A 20,726-nucleotide genomic window follows, 5' to 3' on the forward strand; every position below is an offset into this window, starting at 1 on the left:
GGTCAAATCTGCTTCCCGGGCCCAGGCTTTTGAGTCACACAGCTTGTGTCTATTATCAGCTTGGATGTGCTCTGACCTTGGGCAAGGTACACAAACCCTTTAATCCTCGGTTTTGTCATGTGTAAAATAAGGACTAATTCATCTACACGCATCAAGAGCCTTCTGTGAGCTGCTGAGACGCAGCAGTGACTGCAGCAGTCCTCTTCTCTGCTAGAGCTTGTGCTCTGGCCGCAGAGTTCTCTGACACCAGCTGCAGCCTAAACAGCTCATAAAAAGCAAAATTAGTCCTCTTATTTTAAGTTAATCTTGCTATGGAATATTGCCATGTTTTATGATAGGGCTGGGTTCCCTCTCTCTGCATCCAGCCAGAGCTGCTCCTTGGTTTCAGTCAAAGTCAGGGTCCAGGGAAAAGATGGATGAGCAAAGATTCCTTTATACAAAGTAAGGCATTTGGCCTCATCTAAAGGAAGGTCTGGCCTTTGTGGCTAAACCTGGGCGATGACCACCAAACCTTTGGAACTGAGCCATAGGAGAGTTTTGTTATTCACGGTGGGACCCTTGGACCACATCTGATAAGTTACGTTAAGATAATTCTCATGCGTGGGGCCAGCCACACCTATGGTCTTTGGGTGAGGGCTGTCTATGCCAGAAAGACCAGCAATGTTATTAGAAGGCTGGGACCTTAAGCAGCCCAGCCTCTTGGGAGGGGAGAGGGCTGGAGAGTGAGTCCAACCAAGTGGGTATTGATTTAATCGGTCAAGTCCAAATGGTGAAACCCTAATGGAAACTCAGGACAGCAAAGCTCAGGTGAGCTTCCTGGATTGTCACTATTCCAGGCATATTACTACACATCGATGCAGGACAGGCAATGCCTCCCTGAGGAAGATGGAGCTGCACGTATGGTGCCTCCCAGACCTTACTTTTTGCGTCTCTTTCATTGGTTGGTTCTAATGTGTAACCTTTCATTATTTCCATTTTAATAGAACTAATCATAAGTATAGTGCTTTCCTGAGTTCTGTAAGACATTCTAGCAAATTATCAAGCCTGAGGGTGCTCATGGAAACCCACAAGTTTGTAGTGGTCTGAAGTGAGGGAACCCCGTGGACCCCTGAACGTGTAGCCTGGTGGCCTGAAGTGAGGACAGCCCCAGGGACCCCTGGACTTGTAGCCTGGTGGCCTGAAGTGAGGACAGTCCCAGGGACCCCTGGACTTGTAGCCTGGTGGTCTGAAGTGAGGGCAGCCCCAGGGACCCCTGGACTTGTAGCCTGGTGGTCTGAAGTGAGGGCAGCCTTGAGGGGACTGATTCCTTTGCCTCTGTAGCTGGATCCAAAATTTTGGCAGGTGGTGTCAGAAGTCTTGGGCAGACTTGACAGCCTGGAGGACTGTGCCCTTGACCTGGTAGTTCAGTCAATTGTGGGCATAAAGATAATGGAATTCCTTAGGCTGATATAATGTAGGAGTAACACCCAGGTAAAGCCACCATCCTGTTATAATACGTGTTATTGAATGAAGTTGTGTTTCATTTTTGGGTGATATATCCAAATCTATAGTAAAAGTTGCTGTATAATATTGTCCCACTGTTAAGCTCTGAGTCATTCTAGATGTAATTTTTCAGTTTTATTATAGCAAACAGTATTAAGCATGATTGAACATTTTTATAGCACCTTTTTTGTCAAAAGTAGGCTTACATTACTCTCTATGTCAATGTATTGCCAAAAAAAGGGTTTCTAGTGTACATCTAATCTAGTTTGCAGGTAAAGCAGGAAAAACAAATAATTTAAATGATGTTTGGGTTTAGAGTGGAGGTGCGGCGGCTTGCTCGGTCGGTAGAGGTGGGGTCTGGCTGCGGACGAGGGGTCGGTCCAGCTCTGGACGAGGGGTCGGTCCCACTTAGGACGAGGGGTCGGTCCCACTTGGGACGAGGGGTCGGTCCGGCAGCAGACGAGGGATCGGTCTCACAAGGGGTTGCGCGGTTCGGCTGACGGGGTCGCCTGGCAAAGCCGGCGACAAAGGGGTCGCCCGGAGAAGCAGGCGACGAAGGGGTCGCCCGGAGAAGCAGGCGACGAACTGGGGACAAGGGAGGCCAGGCCCTTGTCGGGGGCTCTCAGGACTGGAGGGCGCACGGCAGAAGAACTACCGCGGAGACAAGGCAAACACGCAAGTCCACTTTATTGAGGGAGAGGCAACAGTTTTATAGGGGCTGGGGAAGGCTGATTGGTCGAAGCCACACCCTTTCTGATTGGTTGCCGGCGAAAGGTCAGTGGGCGGTTCTGGACGGGGGAGGGGTGGTGGTTAGGGATTGGCTGTCGCTGTTGCTGGGGGAAGGGGCAGGGTTTAGGGATTGGTGGCTGCTGTTGCTGGGGTGGAGGGCAGACTGGATTTCTCCGCCCACGCCTGGCTGTTGCTGCTGTCGGGGGAGGGGAAAAGGGCAGACTGGAATTTTCTGCCCTGCGCCTGCGCAGGGAGAAGGAAGAAGAAGGGTGCCGCCCCACAAGGCATCGGGTGGCGCCATCTGGGAGGAGGGGCGGCCGGGGAAGCATGGCTGCCGAGAAGGGGAGACCCGACGGCACTCTGCGCCCATGCCGAGCTTCCTTCAGGGGTGGCGGTGGGCCCGACCAACCACCCTTTTATGGGGGCAGCGGAATTAGGCCTACCGCGGCCGCTCCCCTCGCCAGGCCAGCAAACCACACTTCAGCCCGAGGGGTGACCGCAGGAGGTACACCTGAAAAGTTGTTTTTTTTTTCCATTCAATACATGATTTTTAAAGAATGTGTTCCCCTTGAGAGGACAACGAGTAAGGGCTCTCCAATAATTAAACCAAGTCTGGATTTCTGTGAGAATTGGATGAGATGATGCCTGTAACACACTTAGCACAGTGCTGGATAACTGCTACCTGCTCTTATATCTATTAGAGTCAACGCTTACTCGTTCCAAAAGTTCTATTTATGTATATTTGTTCTTAATAGTTTTCCTCTTATCACCTGATCTTTAAAAAAGAAAGGGCAACAGATTCCCTGGAGATAGGATTTTCAGAACAGTGGAACAAGGAGTTTGGAAATCCACCACCACCACCCCCAAAAATGATAAAAATATACAACACTGTTTTAAAAAAATAACCATTTTAGGACTCTGAAAATTGACCAAAGGTGTCCAACAAATTAAGAAGCATTTATTTAAGAAAAATCACTGAGCAATGAGAGTCTGTGATGATTTATAACAGTACATAGCAGTGCTTAACAATGTTTAGAAACATGTTAGATGCTAAATAAATGAGGGTGTGGCTGATTTGAATGTATATAAAATTATATTAGACTTGATTTACTATGGTCTGTCTGTAAAAACATATGTGAATTCTTCAAAACACATTTTAGAGAATGAATTTGGTTCATTGGTTGCGTTATCTTAGGCTACAGGAAAGAATTGTGAAACTATGGCATACACTTAAATGATATAAAATCATATACAGAGACCAAATAGTTTGGAAAGAGAATAATGGAGCAAGGGTTTCAAGTGCTGAAGCCACAACCTAATTTCAGTTTTGTTTTTGGTGATTTATTTTACTGTATGGGTCTGAATAAGAAGACAACAAGTATACAAATGAGTGTGGCTGTGTTTCAATATGACTATGGACACAGGAATTTGAATTTCACATAATTTTTATGTCTCACAAAATGTTATTCTTCTTTTCTCCCCCTCCTCCTCCTCCTATCCTGCTGTTTTTGCTGTCTGTGTCCATTCGCTGTGTGATCTTCTGTATCTATTTCTCTTTTTGTCTTCTCGTCTTGTTTTTCTCCTCTAGGATTTACTGGGATTTGATCACGGGGACCTCTGATGTGGAGAGAGGTTCCCTGTTAGCTGCACCACCTCAGTTCCTGGTGTCTGCTGAGCCTCACCTTGACTTTCCCCTTCATCTCCCTTTTGTTGCATCATGATCTTGCTGCATGACTGACTTCTGCAGACACGGCTTGCCGCACAGGCACTCGGCTTGCCACGCGGGCTCTCAGTTTGCTGCGCAGGCACTGGCTCGCCATGCAGGCACGCTTTCTCTTTTTCTTTTTTACCAGGAGGCCCCAGGGATCAAACCCGGTTCCTCCAATATGGTGGGTGGAAGCCCTATCACTTGAGCCATACCCGCTTCCCTGTCATTCTTCTTTGATTATTTTCCAACCATTTGAAACATTTTGTTTAAAACACACACAAAAATAAGCAGCAGGCAGGATTTGGCCCGTGTCCATAGTTTGCTGACCCCTGCTATAAAATGTTAAAACACTTATCTACCAAGATGGTGAAGGCCAATGGAAGCCAGTTCAGGCTATCTGAGCAGTATCAGAATAACCACTCAGAAAAGTTTTCAGCGTGTGGTAGAAGCATTAGACAACATACTCGCTCTATGGATTTTAACTTTCCCTTTGGAAATGCTTGTGCTCCTCACACTCCCGGTTCTTCTGGTCTGTGAGTTTATCTCCCCCTGGGGTGTTGACTCTTCCACGATTGGTGAAGGCCAAGTCCATACAAACCAGTCCCTGCGAACTCAGGAGAAAGGGTGGTAGCCCAGAGTGAAGCCCCTCAGTGGAGAAATCACACTCAATAATCCATCCCCAACACCGCTCTTCAGGGAAAGGCATCGAGCTTTGCTCTCTAAGGAGCAGCTGCATTAGGAGAAGTCTTCCTTGGCTTGCTATTCCCAGCCCTAGACGGGAAGGGTTGGAGAGGCCATTACCCTAGTTGTTTCAGTCTCCTGCTTTTCTCTGCAATGCACAAGCAGAGGGCTTTTGCTTTGCCCTGATTTTATCAGAAGCCTTTGTTCCTGCAAATGGGGGTGGGGGTGGGGGTGGGGGGGTATGCTTGTCCCAAGGCGAGGGACGAGTAAGAGCAGGATTCCAAAGCCCTGAGAACTGCAACTTTGAATCTCCTTGCTTGGAGTTTACTTTTCCACCAGAGTATTATTCTACACGACTTTTCTCTCTTCATTAGCTCATGGTGTTGGGTATTCTGTGCTTTAGAACTGAGGTAATGGGTGGTTTTCTGTTTCGGTCCACATCCTCCAAGAAGCCTTCCTTGATTTTGTACCTGACTGAAAAATGCAAATTTCTCCTTCCTTAAATTCCTGTAGCACTTTATCTATACCTACCTCAAGGCTCTTAAATGTGTACCTTCATAGTATATTTATCTTCAGACCCACATGCTGAAAGTCAGGGTTTCTAAACCTCCCTGCACAGTTTATATTTTGTATTATGGTACAGTATCCAAAATATACTAAATAATTAGTTACCAATTGAATAGAAGTAAAACATACAACAAATGAACTCATCTACATAGTAGCACTGTTCAATAGCACTTTCTGTAGTGATGAAAATGTTCTATATCTGTACTAAGCACTTGACTGTGGAAATGAATTTTTAATTTTATTTAAATTAACTGAAATTTTAATAGCCATATGTGGTTAGTGGTTACTATATTGGACAGCACAGGTCTAGAGGACAATAAACAGGCTTTTAAAACTGATTTCTTGTGGTGAGTAGATTGTTTATTCGGGCATTGACTAGATGGTCTGAATTTAAAATAAAAAATGCAAGCCGGTTATTGGATATCATACAGAAAATACAGCAGAATGTTTGGATATTCCACTTTTCAAGCAACATAAAGAAAACTGGAATAAAAACAATTAAAAAAGAAAAGAAAAGGGAAAAAGAAGCTGGCAGATGTCTCAAGTTTTGCCGAGTGACTCCTAGCCCAGCTGTTAAGTTTCTGTTGTAATATCGTGTGTTGCTGATTTAGTATCTAGCAGCCTCTCCACCACCTCAAGGGCGCCCGAGGGGTCGTAAACGGGCTCCGGCAGCCCCAGGCATGCTGACAGGCCCGCCCCGGGCCTCAGGGCTTGCTCTCTCTGGCCAGCTCTCAGTGTCCATTCCACTCCTGGTCTCTGAGAGAAGAGAAGGTTCTGACGGGTAACGTGAGCCAACTTCCAGGGTGGTGTGTGCCTATTGGTCAGAGTTCTCACATCAGGCCTCGTGCCAGCCTACAGATGGCCTTTGTTTCAGGCAAGGATCCTTGGGCCCTAGGTCAGAGCTTTTAAGAATACAGGACCAAGCCTCAGGAAGAGCTCAAGGAGACTTTTCTCAGAAGAGGGCAGTGCTGTTTGTCTTCCCCGCGCTTTGCATTGTCAGTCACTCTCAGCGCGGAATATGCACTGGGACAGAGGAGGTACACAGCTCAGGAAGCTCCAAGTATTAAAAACCACACAGGCTAAGACTGTCCACCCAAACAAGGGCAGGATGGGAAGTAACAAGGCAGGGTGGGCAGATAATGGGCTTTCAGGACAGTCCATATCTAGGGACACTCTGGATGCTGCCACTTCTAAAAGTATAATTTTGAAATGTTACATTACTACCTCCCTCATGAGCTTGTCATGCGATGATGCATTAAAGTGCTTAGCATGGTGACTCAAAATGTAGTGCTCGACATATTTTAATTGTTATGAAGTGTTTGTGAAGACCACAGCGTGTTTCCTCCACAGCCTATATGCAAGTGAACAGAGGTGCTAAAAACCACGAGCTGCTGTTTACTTACAGCTTGTCAATACCTATTTAAACTAGATTATTTTCTTCCAGTTTTTCAGGTTAAAAAGAATTGCTTCTGAATGTACTTGAATATACTTTTTAAAGATTTTCTTCTTTCTCTTCCCTTCTCTTAGTATTATAACTGATAGGCCAAAACTGGAAACCAGGGACTGCATGAGACTCGCATGAGCCAAAATAGGATAAGGAGAGCCAAAATTTCTGTAGCACTAGAGCAGAAAAAATGATTGGCTTCGAGGTTACAGAAAAACCTGAATTTGCAACAACCACCCATGTGTAATGTCCAAAGCTGCATTCATTTCCCCGCCTGTACTCCAGTCATAGAATCTGTTGGACTGATTGGGTAGAATCCAACTCTGCTTGACATTTTTGCAAAAGCCTGATCCCAATTATTGCTTTTTGTAAATGAATTTTTCCCAAGAAAAGATTTGACTTGTTCTGAACGTTTATGATCATTTCCAAGATCCTACCACAGCACATTTGAGCATTCTCTCAAACCAATCCAAAGTGATGCTCACAAGCCAAAGTATCAATGACATTTTCTTCATGGTTCATTTTCTTGTTTTCATGGTAAAAGGAGTTACTGGCTAAAGAAATAAGGGCCCTTGCACCACATAGCTGCCGTCTGTGGGGTGGGGCAGAACAGGCCTGCGGAGTCATGCCATGGGCTCTGTGAAAATGAGGCTTTTTCTAGGTAAAAAGTCAGCAGAAAAGTATTTCCATATTGTACAATATGGAATATTCTCACCCATTCTATTCTATGGGACATTAATTGCATTTGTTAATTCACATGCACCTTCAAAAATGAATGGTAGAAAAATTCAGAGAAAGGACTTGTGCATTGCTCTGGGCTGGGGGGTGGGGGGTGGGTGGGATATGTCCTGCGTCTTTTAGATGACACAGAAATGTAAGGTCAGGGAAAGTCTCCATCTTTCAAAATTGCAAGTTATTTCCCATTTTGCTAGGTTGTTTGCCACTGATATTCAACTTCTGGTATTTTCTTAGAAATTAAGAAATACAGAGATCAGGAATTTGGTGGGAAACCAAATTTTCAGCAGGAAGACCTACTAGGGGTGGGGAGCAGCAGCTAGTACCCTAAATGTAGGATGGCCAAGTAAAATGTTTACAATGAAACATTTTAATTCAAGCATTTATACACAGTGGTTGAAATGAATAGACACATTAGATTATATTTGTTATAACACAAAACTTCATAACATTATGGGAAAGTGATTTTTATTACTTTGGTAATTGTGTTCCATTATAGATAATTACAGATAAAGAATTTTTAAAGAAAGTACATTAACAGGAAAAGGCACATATTAATGGCTGTGTCCCCAAAATCTATTTTCTTTACAACTATGTACTATATATACATAGCTGCTATGTACATATTAAAAGCATGCAGCATATATGATAAAGTATAAAAATAAGAAAAGTTTATTAGTTATCCTTGAGTTATAATAAATGACTACTAGAGTATACCTTTTTTTTAATCACAGAGTCATGTCATAGCTAAAAACATACAAATTAATATATTTGCTATGCAACTATTGGATCTAATATAGATCTAATAAGAAAACATTAAAGCAGTAATAACATTTCACAGGTAAAGGCTAAGTTCTGGGACATGAAAGCTTGTAGATAATCCACAAAACAAACCTGAGAATTTCTTTTTGTTTTGGGGAAAAAAGCAATGTTCTTGCAAAGTCAAAGCTTTAATATAGAAATGAGGCATTTTATAAGCAATTATCGTTTAACTCTTACAATCATGACCAGCAAATACATTCTACCTGTGCCAGAAGTAAGATGGATGGCCTTTGGCCCAGACAAGGATCCCTGGACCTCTAGGTCAGAGGTTTTAAGATTACAAAGCATGATATTTTTGATAATCCTCAAAACAACTGAGAATCTTCTTTTCTTTTGTTTCTTTTGTTTTGTTTTCCTTCCTTTAACTAGGGTATAAACAAATTAAAATAAAACAGGTAATCTTTAAATAGCCACTTTCTTTTCTTCTATATTAACAGCTTTCCCATCCCAGCAAGCACCAGATAATGACTAAGTCTACACATCTAAGAGATTATAGTACACGAGAATCTGGTTGACTTACTGAGGTATTTTTGCTGCTCTACAATTCTAAATCAGAGCAAATAGACCAAGGCTGCCCAAAATCAGTTTTCAGCCCTAATGGTGCAAAAAAAAAAAAAAAAAAAAAACTGGCATAGCCAGTGCCAAAAATTGGGGTAAGCCTGATTTCTACAATTCATTTTAATGCCCTTAAAAAATACTGATTCAAGCACTACTTCTTTTATTTTCTAGAGGTACAGCTCTGAAGTATTTACTGATAAAAAGTTAATGAAATTTTTTATTTCTAAAAAATCCAATGTATAAAATAGATCTGCTACACTGTAGTTTTAGAAAAAGAAAAGTCTTATCTGTGATTTAACGCTGGCACTCCAACCATCTTTTTTCTAAATATTTATGCTTCCATTTTGTGCTCCAAATTAATTAACCTGGAATGAATGGGAAAATATTTAATCATTTTCCCTCCTTTTCATTCTTTCTCTCTCTTTTCTCTTACCATCAAACAAAACCATCATATACTACCCCCTTTGTCATTTTGATAAAAAGATTCCAAAAAGCTGAATAAAAATTTAAGAAAGAAGTAGTAGCCTTTTAGGACACTGCAGAATTTTCCTTTGACGTTTATATGCAATGAATATCAAAACTTCAAATTTCACATTGTACTTTTCCAATATTACATCACTTTTTAAAAATTTTTCCGGTTATTTACATAAACTAAACATAAACTTTTTGTTCAAGCTTTAAGTTTTCACAGCCATCAGAGTGATTGCTCACTGGCTTAGTCGTCATAAACAGCACAATTATCTGATCAGTTCACTGTAACATCATGTGATTTTCCAATCAGCCTTCCAAGACTCTCTTCTTATTTCCAAAAACAGACATTAACTGCTATTTTAAAGAAATCAGTTTAAAAAAGAAAAAGACAATTATAATGGTTTTTCCTCCTTGTTACTTAAAAAAGAAAACCAATAATTGATTGTTTTTTTTCATGATTGATCTGACATTCATGGGTTAAATTTCTCTGCCTTCCACAACACAATGGTCAGATTTCCACTAACTTCAACTGGAACTAAATAATCAGAATGGCATTAAAATTCAAACACAAGAGTTTGGAATAGTACATATTAAATCAATTTATGGTACATAAAAAAGATATTGTATTATGAATACAGTTTTAATGAAAATAGTGTAAAATGATAAGGAATGCATCTTATTGATCCAACTGTGAGATCTGTCTGTTCATATCCAAATTTAGGATGAGAAAAGAGACCTTGCCTCACAATTTTGGTTTCCAAGATGTTGAATTAGGCAGGTGATCTGATCAAAGTCATTTAATGTATTTGAGTTAAAATTGATTGCATTGATTTGTACTTTTCCATTTGCAATGACATTATAAGAGATACATTATTCAACCTTTCCTGACCAAAATAATACTAACATAATATTAACATATTGTAATGTTTGTCGAATACTATTTGGTGACATGCTTATTTATACGTATGAGACACTGATATCAGTGCATTATGATCACATAATTTAAAGCTTAGCTGGGCTGGCATTTTTTAAAACTCCTATTTGAAATACTGTATGTTGGCAACCAAGAGAGGTATGACTTCATCTTGGAATTTTACTGTTCAACCATTTACAGTTTAAAATTCAACATAAATCACTGGTAACCACTATAATCACTAAATCAACTATTATTTTCTTTTTGAGCAAGTGATTTTAAGGTTCATCCTAAAAGGTAAGGAAACACATCAGTGGTAAAAAAAAGAAAAAAGAAAAAAAAAAGATAACTCTACCCATAGATATTAGAGCCCATCTGAGCTATTTTATTGGAAAGGCAAGAAAGGAATCCCTGTTGTTATCATTTGCCTTATTACTCTCAATCAGACCTTAAACTAAAATCACTTTCCTTTGCCTGTTCAACAACAGATTCTGAAACCCTGTTTAATACGATTTTCTATAGAGATATCAGCACATGGGAGATCGATCTTGGAGCCTACCCATGGAAGTTTCACTAATGAAATAATTCTTCAATAAGAAGGTGTGTGTGTGCTCCCTCTAGAAATTATTACCAGGATCCAGTACACACATAAAGAGTCCCTGAACCCTTTAATTCTTTGACTCAAAAAAATCTTCCAGGGGCCCCTGCTCAGCCCAGGGCTCATGAGGAGCCACTCCGAGCAGGTGAGGGGGCACCTGCAGTGCAGGTGGTTTATGCCCACCTTAAAGGCTACTGAGAAAGTGGCACAGAAGAGCTAGGGAAAAAACTGAATTTTACTCCCCATTGCCCAAGACTTGAGTACTTCTAAAAGTTCAGCTTGCCTCCGGCTTCTCACTGGCAGTCTTCCTCAGCTTGTAACTTCAGGGCAGCACTATCAAGGAGCTCCATGGACTCCCTGAGAGTGACATTGATTTTAAATGACTTGGGCTTAATGGTCAGGCCGTAGCTGAAACCCATTTTGGAGGGCTCCTCTGGGTTGGCTCTGAAGCTGCACTGGTGAGCCAGGAGGGAGAGGAAGAGAAACAGCTGCACTTTGGAGAGCTCTTCCCCGATGCACCGCCGTTTGCCCACTGAAAAAATCATCACGCTGCTGGTCAAGTCCTTGTTGATGCAGCCGTCCTCGTCCAGGAAGCGGGCTGGGTTAAAGTCCTCCGGGTCAGGCCACTTCGCTGGGTCGTGATTCACGGACCACTGGTTAACAAAAACCACCGTGTCCTTGGGGATGTGGTAGCCCAGGAGAGAGGTGTTGGCGGTGGTGGCGTGAGGAATGGTGACGGGCACAAAACTGGTGAAGCGCATGGCTTCGTAAAGAAAGGCCATGACATAGGGTAGCCTGGGCTGGTCGGCCATACAGGGCAGACGCTCTCTACCCACTACTTGATCCAACTCTGCCTGCACTCGAGCCTGAGCTTCAGGATACCTGTTTGATTTTTAATGCAGAGGGAGAAAAACAGTGAGAAAAACAAATTCTTCTGTAATCTAAGAAGTACATTACAATATATCTAAAGTCAGCTTTCATTAAACAGGGTATTGGAATGTGTAACTGAGTTAATACTTGTGGGGAAAGAAAGAAAAGAAAGAAAGAAATAGAAGGAAAGAAGGAAAGAAAAGAAAGAAAGAAGAAAGAAGGAAAGAAAAGAAAGAAGAAAGAAGGAAAGAAAAGAAAGAAAGAAAGAAGAAAGAAAAGAAAGAAAAGAAAGAAAGAAAGAAAGAAAGAAAGAAAGAAAGAAAGAAAGAAAGAAAGAAAGAAAGAAAGAAAGAAAGAAAGAAAGAAAGAAAGAAAGAAAGAAAGAAAAGAGTTTCCTAACTAATTCCTCAGTAAACCACAACATGGACTTTTTACTACTCTGTTGCTTGTAATAGTCCTCACAAGGCTAAAGCTCTTTCCTATCAGTCAAAAAAAAAGTCTGTTTTCTCAGACTAAAAGTGGACAGGGCCGACTTATTCTTTAGGCACAGCAGGCACAGTGCCAAGAGTCTACAATATGTTTTAGGAGCCTCTGAATGTTTTCATTTCCTTTAAAATCAGACTTGAAAATAAAAACTGAACGTTTAGATGAAGGAAATATTTTAATATATAATTTTAATATGTATATTTTTATACCAAAATAGTCATAAAATATAAATGTTTAGTATTTTTTTTATGGAGGAAAGGGGCCCATATGCCTAGGGTCCTCAAGTCATAATGCAGCTCTGAAAGCGGCTCATTATCACCCTGGACAATTCCAGCAGACAGATTGTTCTCATATTATACAAAGAAACTTGTTATCCTGGTAGATAAAGGCTACATATTTTCTCAACTTAAAAACAAATTCCCAATATTCATGAGATAGTACAAATTGTATTATTAATACTTATTTACCATTGCCAATACAAATCTGATTACAAAGCAAAATTCATAAGGCAACCCCCCCTACTTTTGAAATTTAGTAATTCATGCCCAGAAATATGTTTTCCAGAAACAATTTAACAGGAGCAAGAACACATAACTACCATTATAGTTGTATTTTTAAAATGCAGTCAAAGTCAACAACCAATGTTGAAACTCAAAAAAAGATTATATATATATAATGGCAAAATATTGTATAGCTATTAGTTTACTAAAATAAATGTTAAAAGAGGAGGAAATGTTCACTACAATAAGTGTAAGTATCAAAAGCCAAAAAAAATAAGCAACAAATGATTGCAACTCTGGAAAAAATGTAAGCATGTATGTGCCAGAGTTGTGGATGATTTTTAAAGTTGCTTCTTTATCATCACATTGCAGGGGTGTGCAAACTTTTTTCATAAAGGGCCAGATAGTAATAAATATTTTAGGTTTTGTGGACCATAGTCATTTTTGGCAACCACTCAAGTCTGCCCAGTGCTGTAATAAAGCAGCCGTAGACAATACATAGAAGAACCGCACGGCTGCTTCAATGAAACTTATATACAAAAACAGGTGGTATAATTTGCAGGCTCCTGTCATACTGTCTTTTCACTAAAAGGAAGAAAAATTATTTCTCAATGATAATGAATTGAAAGTGACTCCAAAATTCTTTCATATTCTTTTGCTCTTCAACTGGAGGACGTGGGGGACTACTTAAAATTCAGTTTCTAATGAAAAAAAAAAAACAATTTCAAAAGATAACCTGCTTCTATGGGGATGCAAAGAGCCTACTGACTCCACCCGTCCTGGGATCACCGTCTTCCTGACCTACTCTTTATTGACCTTTATTCCATTTCTGCCCTTCCCTCCACACCTGTTTCTGTGATCTTAAAACTGAATAGCTATTTTAAATTCATAACATTTCAAGTTTGTAAGTGTAGCTGCACAGTACCTAAGGAAAATGTAAGGTGCGGTGGGTTCTAATAGCAGAAGAATCCGTCTCTGCCTTCCAAATGCGGGTGCTATTACAAACTCAGCATCCGCCCCCCCACTGACTCGTGGACCAACAAGGGGCACAACCGGCATCTCAGAGCCCTCCGAGGTCATCACAACTTGCGACATTCTGGGCTAGGGCTGCCTAATCCGTGTCGACATCGGCGCCCTCATTCAATGTGGGCATTGGGGTCCCAGCACCCGGGAGGTGAGGTCCGCAGGCGCTTCCTAGAAACCCGTTTGCCTCTCCCGAGGCTGCTCTATACTCCGTAAAGGCGGCTGCGCTTCTTGACACTTCCTTACTCGTAGCGCTGCGCTTCAGTAAACCCAGAACAGCCCTTGGTTTCTGGCCGCCTTCCTAAAGCTTCCGTGCAGCTCACCCGCCAGCGGGGCCAAGCCCGCGCCGCCCTGCAGCTGCGCCAGGCAGCCCACCAGGTTGTTGGGTTTAACATATTTACCGCATCACCCCTTCCCGGGAACCCTTTCCATTTTGCTTCTCTTGCGCCAGGGAGGGAGAGATCAAGCTGATCTACGGGCACTTGAACAATCTTGATTTTTCTAGAGGGCTTCTCATAAACGTGTCCCCACTCGCCTGCGGCTCACAGGAGCGGGGAGGGGGTCAGGGAAGGGATAAAGGCAAGATTAGAGGGGAGAGGGCGCTGCGGCCTCCCGGGCGTCGCCCTGCGCCTGCGATCTCTTTTGGGGACCTGGAGCGAAACAAACTCTCTGCCCTGGTTGCGACCTCGGCGTATTCGAATTCCACTCCGCCTTTTACAAAGGAGCGCGAGAAAGCCCGCCCCACGCCTCCCGGAGGCTTTACCTGGTGAAGAGGATGAGCAGCCACTGCAGCGCCGTGGACACGGTGTCCTGGCTGGCGCCGAAAATGTCGGTGACCGTGGCCGGCACGTGCTCCATGCCCAGCCGCGCGCCGCCGTCGCCCGCGCGCTCCGCCGCCTCCTCGCTGGCGGAGAGGATGAAGGCGTCCATCATATCGCGGGGGGCGGCCCCGGGCCGCAGGCTTTCCCGGTGCCTCAGGAACTTGTCGAGGACGAAGCTGCTGAAGTTACGGTTGAGCTGCTGGAACTCGCGGAAGGCGGTGCGCACCGGGTTGGGGAAGCGCTGCAGCCAGGGCAGCACGTCCACCAGGCTGCCCGCGCCCACCGTGCGCCCGAACTTCTCGTTGTGGCTGAGCAGCCCGCGGAACTCGGCGTCGTCGTGGCTGTAGCGGCAGCCGAAGCACACGGCGCTCATGACGTTGGCCACGGCCACCACGGTCAGCGGCGCCGGGTCGATGAAGGCTCCGCCCGCGCTGCGGCTCACCAGCAGCGCCACCAGCTCGCGCGCCTCGCCCACCACGTGGCGCTCGAGCACGCGGCGGCTGCGCGGCTGGCGCGTGGAGAAGGCGCGCACCGTGCTGAACGCCGCGCGCCGCTGCACCTTCCAGCGCTCCGAGTAGCGGCCGAAAGCCAGGCTGCCGCCGGCCGACACCACGCGGAAGGAGGGGAAGGGCGGCCGGTCGGCGAAGGCGGCGCCCTGCTGCACCAGCGCCTGGCGGATGGCGCGCTCGCCGTTCAGCACCACCACCGGGCAGCTGCCCAGGCGGATCTGGAAGACGTCGCCGTAGCGCCGCGCCAAGCGCGCGAACGAGAGGTGCGGCACGGGACCCACAGCCGCCGCGTTTCCGATCAGCGGCCACGCGAAGGGGCCCGGCGGCGCCGACAGGGGCGACCGCCGCCGGCGCAGCCACCGGCCCATGTGCACGGCCGCCAGCACGGAGAGGAGCAGCAGCAGGGTGGTTTGCTGGGAGGACAGCGGGCTCCGCGGCCGGGGCGCGTCCGCGCTGAGGCCGGTGGCCATGCTGGGGACAGAAGGGCGATGGCGCGACAGTCAGGTGTGCAGAGAGAGGAGCGGGCGCCCCCCGCCCCGTCTCCACCGCGCGCGCCCTGGGTGAAGAGGAGGTCGTGTGGAGGTCGGGGCAGGGCTGGCTCTCTGAAGAAGTGGCGAGGACACCCCTCGGTATCCCGGACCCACTCCCCCGTGGAGAAGGGAAGGGGCGTGTGTCCTCCTCTGTGTAGCCACCCCGTCCCCCAGCCGCGTAACGGTACCTGCAATTTGGGGACAACACCGCGGGCATCTAGGCGATTCCCTCGGTTCCGCTGCGGTGCCTACGGTCCCGACCCCTCCGCCCCGCCTCTCCCCCAACTGTGACAACCCATCAGAAGGGGACGCGGGAAGGCGCCTCGGGGACAGACTGACCTGCGGGGCGGCGCGGTTTCCAGCGGCGCGGGCTGGCCGGCTCAAGGAAAAGGTGGGGGCCTTTGCGGAGCGCAAGACTTGAGCCCGAGTGTCTCCACGAACCCGGAGGGCAGCCCTGGTCGCTTGCTGCCCGCTCTGGGAATGTGAGCACCCACTCCGGGGTCCCCTGGTGAGCCAAGGGCGCTCGGATTGGGCTGGGGCTGGAGCAAGGGGCCTCCTTTGCCCAGGGGGGCGGCACCTGGAGCCCTGGCAAAATTGGAGTTTTCTCACAGCATTGGGATTAAGACTCCGCGTTCAACGAGCAGAGTCGATTCCCGGCCTTCAAGCCCCCCGCGCGGCTCTGGCAGCAGGCGTTGCAGAGACGTGGCCCGTTTGCACCCAGTCCCTCCAGAGAGTCCGAAGGCGCCATCCCACTTCTCCGGGTTTTAAGGACTCTGAAGGGTGAGGAGGAGGGGGACCTGGCCGGGGCGGAGCTGGCGGGGGCGGGGCGCGACGGGACCTGGGCGGCCGCGCAGACCCCGACTTGGTCGGCGCAACCCGACGGGCTCTGAGCAGCCGCTGGTGGCTTCGCCAGAAGCGGCGGTGGGAACGTTCGCTTCGCCCAAAAACCGCTCTTAATCACGGTCACCCCCAATCGAGGCCGCGCGGTTTCCCCAGAACCACGCTCTGGACCAACCTGGCCGGCCCGCCGCGCCCGCCGAGGGAGCGCGCCCCACGCACGCGCTCGCCCTCCTGACTTCTCGGGAACTTGGGTCTCGTTCCCTGAGAGGAAGCCGCTCGGGGCCCTCGGGCTCTTAGCCCGGGGACCGAAACCTGCCGGTTTGGAAATGAGAGAGGCTCGGTGTGTGGTGGCAGTTTGCCTCTCAGCGTCCCTAAGTCCCCTCCGTCCCCCCGCCCCCCCAAATGTCCTCGCAAACAAATCGGCCCCTAGGCTGAGGCCCTTTGGGGCGCAAAGTCCTTCCACCTCGTGCGGAGAAATCAGGAATCCCTGAAAAGTCGCTGCTCCTCCAACCCGGGGCCCCGACCGTCCTTGGCACCCAACGGCCAGCACCCTCGGGGCGCGTGTTGACAACGCCAGGTGGCGCCGCCCCCTGGAGAACGCGGGGACGCCCCGGGCGCCTGTGGCGGCCCCAGGGCGGCGAGCGAAACCGGGGCGAGTATGTTTGGGGCTGGGGGCGCTCTAAGGATTCCGCAGTGAGGGACCTGGGGGCAGCGGGAAGAAGCGGGCAAACTTCCCCGCGCGCCTGCGAACGAGAGCGGGTTGAAAAGTTTCTTCTGCTGTCGCCTCCCCCTTGCGTGCGGAGCTGTGCCTTGCGTGCGCCGCTTCTGGAAAGTCGGCTCCAGTCACATCCCTTGGCGCTCCTCGCGGCCGCCCCTCCCGCGCTTCTCACGGCACCTGACACGCAGAGGCGGCGGCGGGGGAGGCGGCGAGGGCGGGGTGCGGGCGGCCGCCGCCACCCTCCGCTGCGCACGCACGGCCGCAGGCCCGCCAGGCGGCCCTCGGGACCCGCCGCCGCGCGCCGACCACCAGCCCCAGGCCCCGCGGGCCCGACCTCGCCACCCCGCCGCCCGCTCGCGGCTCTGTCCCCCTTCGGCGACGCGCGTGCGCTTCCTACAGGGACGCGTCCTTCAAGTGGGAAGGCGGCGGCTGCCTCAGGGCGGGCTGCGCCCTAACTCATTGGCTGCACGTAGTGTTTTCAAGACAGCGGAGGGAACCTTCTCTAGCGCGGGGCGGGGAAAGGCCGGGCCCCGGGGCTAGGTAGGGGATGGGATGTTTCATAGTTAACCAGGTAGGAAATGTCCCTCCGAGTCTCTGAGGTCATTAAATATAAGTACAAAAATTGCGCCTTTGCCGCAGGACAGCCCGGTTCTCTGCGCTTTTACGAGCGCTGTGGATCTCGTGCTGGTGTTGCCTCGTTGGCAGATGGGGAAACCGGGGTTCAGAGAGTTTATGTGACTTACTCAAGAAGGAGAGGTGGAGTCAGGATTTGAACCACGAGGCCCTGCTCCAGTTTCCTCACAAGTAACACGAAAGGAAATGTGCAGAGGAAAGACACAAATGCCCCCTTTCTAAAAAAGCTCAGCTGGGAGGCGTTTTAATGTAGTTGCATTTGCTTTCAGAATTGAGGATTCTGAGGATAATGAAAGAAATAGGATTAAAATGGGGAAAAAATTATCCAGTTTTTGTAGCTAAATTGGTTTTGAATGAAGTCTGGGGTTGTGCTGAGTAACTGATCTTGGAGTAACTTACTGAATTTTATTTTATTTATTTTTTATTCTTTTTTTAAAAAATATTACATTCAAAAAATATGAAGTCCCATTCAACCCCACTCCCCCCACAGCAACACTCTCTCCCATCATCATGACACATCCATTGCACCTGGTAAGTACATCTCTGGGCATCGCTGCACCCCATAGTCAGTGGTCCACATCATAGCCCATACTCTCCCATGTTCTATCCAGTGGGCCCTGGGGGGATCTACAATGTCCCGTAATTGTCCGTGAAGCACCACCCAGGACAACTCCAAGTCCCGAAAACGCCTGCCCATCTCATCTCTTCCTTCCATTCCGGGGTGTCTGAGAGGTTGAAACCAACCATAAAATATCTGACCTGTTAAGATAATGCCTTTTTGTAAAAGTCTCCATTTGGTAGCTTTGAGAGGTTCTCTTGAAATGATTTCATATGCCATGATGGAGTACTCAAATCAGTAGTTTTTTGAGCAACTGGGTAAATAAAACATTGATTTCCCAGAGCTGGTGTTGGCCTACCTATCCTTTAGAATGAGTTTCATAACATTTTATGAAGGTGCAGCTTTAGCAAGACCCCCTATCCTAATAATTCACGACTCTGCTGCATGCATTAATCTCTTACTAGCCTTCAAATTAGTAGACAGGCATTATCTACCGCCTAATGTGGATTCTGCACTTCCAACATTCCTGAAAGCCTTTATCACCTTATCTTTAAAAATGTAAAACAGGACTGTTCCCAAGGTCTCCTGCTTATCTTCTCAATAATGCCAGATAAATTATGTACATGCCTTCCTGCCACAGCAAATAGGTCAGGCAGTGGTTTCTTGGGCTCAGCTTTTCTTCTTAGAACATGCCTGGGAAAGCAGAGAAACCAGTTGAGCAAATGCTGTCAGAAAGTCACGTCCTTATCAACCGTGACAAATCCAAATAGCTGGCTCTCGTCACACCTTCAGAACCTTCTGGCCGCAGGCTCTCCCATGCTTTAGGATGCTAACTTCTGTCAGAGGGCCCATCTGGTACCTGATGAAAACTTGGGATAAATCCAAAGCAGGCTTTGGGTACCCATGTTCCAACCCAGCTCCTGAGGGCCATGAGCTGGGGCAACCGGGAGACCAAAAGAACGCGCTCGGCACTGAGACATGAGCTTTATTGGGACTTACAGACAGGAGAGAGACTCCAGTGGCAGCAGGCTGGAGAATGAAGGTAGCACTCTGCAAAGAGTCAGGAAAAGGAGGGGCAAAATAAAGGGTCTCAGAACAAAGATATTCCATGGGGTATCAGTTTCTGCTAGAGGTACATGAAGTGCACAAATGGGGTCTGGTGGTGCTGTTGCAGGAAGGGAGTGCACTGCTTAGAGAAGATTACAGCCTGTAATACGACCCACCCCACCCAGGGGTTTGTTTCTTTTTTTTTTTTTTTTTTTTTTTTGGTTTGTTACTTTTTAAACAATGTTCCAGCTATGCAGAGGCTACTTGCTGTGGGCTGAATTTCATTTAAGAAGAAGTCTGGGCCCAGCGTCCCCACAGTCCACTCCCACGTAGCAGCCTGTGTTGACCATAGGACACGCGTTGCTTTCATGTTCCATAGTAACCATATAACAGACATCAGAATAATAGGAGTCTCCACCAAAAGCTAGTAGGCTTATAAAAACATGCTACCAGAGCCGAGAATATGAGTTAAACTAATTAGATAGGGGGTCAGTAGTTAATTTATCAGTGTGCTCTTGCATATGATTTAAAGCTTGTGAAATATTATGGGAGTGATCAGAAACACATACACAGCATTGAACATTAATGAGGGCACAGATCCAGCCTTGTGTCTCAGTAAGAATATCTAAAGCCATCTGTTCTGTAAAACTACTTTACGTAATTGGGTAGTTTCTTCATTTAGTAAGGAAATTGCTACCTTGGAATCATTAAGCGGTGTGGTCGGTTAAAGCAGTTATGTGTTTTTGTTTTTTAATTTATTTTTTCTCTCTTTTTTTAATGTTACATTTAAAAAAATGAGGTCCCCATATACCCCCATCCCCCTCACCCCACTGTTTTTTAGTGACAATTCCAGCACCCCTTGGCACAAAAGCAGCTAATGGATAGAACCACCAGGGGGTGCGCTTTACTCTATACCTAGCTTTAACCATTTCTTAAATACTGGGGCTATGGAGTAGTGAATCATATGAAGTGGGGGGGATGTTTGGCTGTCCCCATGTACATCGTCCGGTCTAGTTGTAGGGGAAATACAGTCATCCGTTTTGCCTGCAAGTTCATAACCATCTTTTAAAAATTAAAGTAAGTTCCTAAAAATAAAAGTATGAAAAAGAAAGGTCTTCATAACATGATCTTACATTATACTCCCGGCTTTCATCGAGAGTTGTTATGTAAGGAAGGACCATGGAAAGAACATGGGATTGATACGGCGTTCAGTGTCCTCCCTGTGCTCTGTTGATCTTAGAGTTTAAGGCCAAGAAAAGATTTGCTGAATCGCAGTAGTTTCTCTCAGGATTTTCTGTCTGATCTTTACCTTCTTGTACTTTTCTGTCCTTGCTTGTCAGAATGGTTTGAGTATATCTGTGTCTTTTATTGTAAGATCCCTTAGATTCCTTTTGGAAGTAGGATGCCTAGAATATATAAAAAGTATCCTGCTCTTGCTTTCACTCTCTCTTGTGAGAAGATAATTTCCTCAAAGTTCCATGT

At 46.5% G+C, this 20,726-nt stretch overlaps 1 protein-coding gene across 1 annotated transcript; it reads right to left on the reverse strand.

Moving 5' to 3' along the window:
* Positions 1 to 7,797: 7,797 nt before the first annotated feature.
* On the reverse strand, positions 7,798 to 17,114 carry CYP1B1 (cytochrome P450 family 1 subfamily B member 1). Its single transcript, XM_058278411.2, has 3 exons — positions 15,787 to 17,114; positions 14,351 to 15,388; positions 7,798 to 11,590 (listed from the first exon to the last, which is right to left on the reverse strand). The coding sequence occupies exons 2-3, from the start codon at positions 15,385 to 15,387 to the stop codon at positions 11,002 to 11,004; spliced, it is 1,626 nt and encodes a 541-aa protein (XP_058134394.1). The 5' UTR covers position 15,388; positions 15,787 to 17,114; the 3' UTR covers positions 7,798 to 11,001.
* Between the last annotated feature and the right edge of the window lie 3,612 nt (positions 17,115 to 20,726).

Source organism: Dasypus novemcinctus, chromosome 17, assembly GCF_030445035.2.
Source record: "Dasypus novemcinctus isolate mDasNov1 chromosome 17, mDasNov1.1.hap2, whole genome shotgun sequence".
Taxonomy (NCBI): domain Eukaryota; kingdom Metazoa; phylum Chordata; class Mammalia; order Cingulata; family Dasypodidae; genus Dasypus; species Dasypus novemcinctus.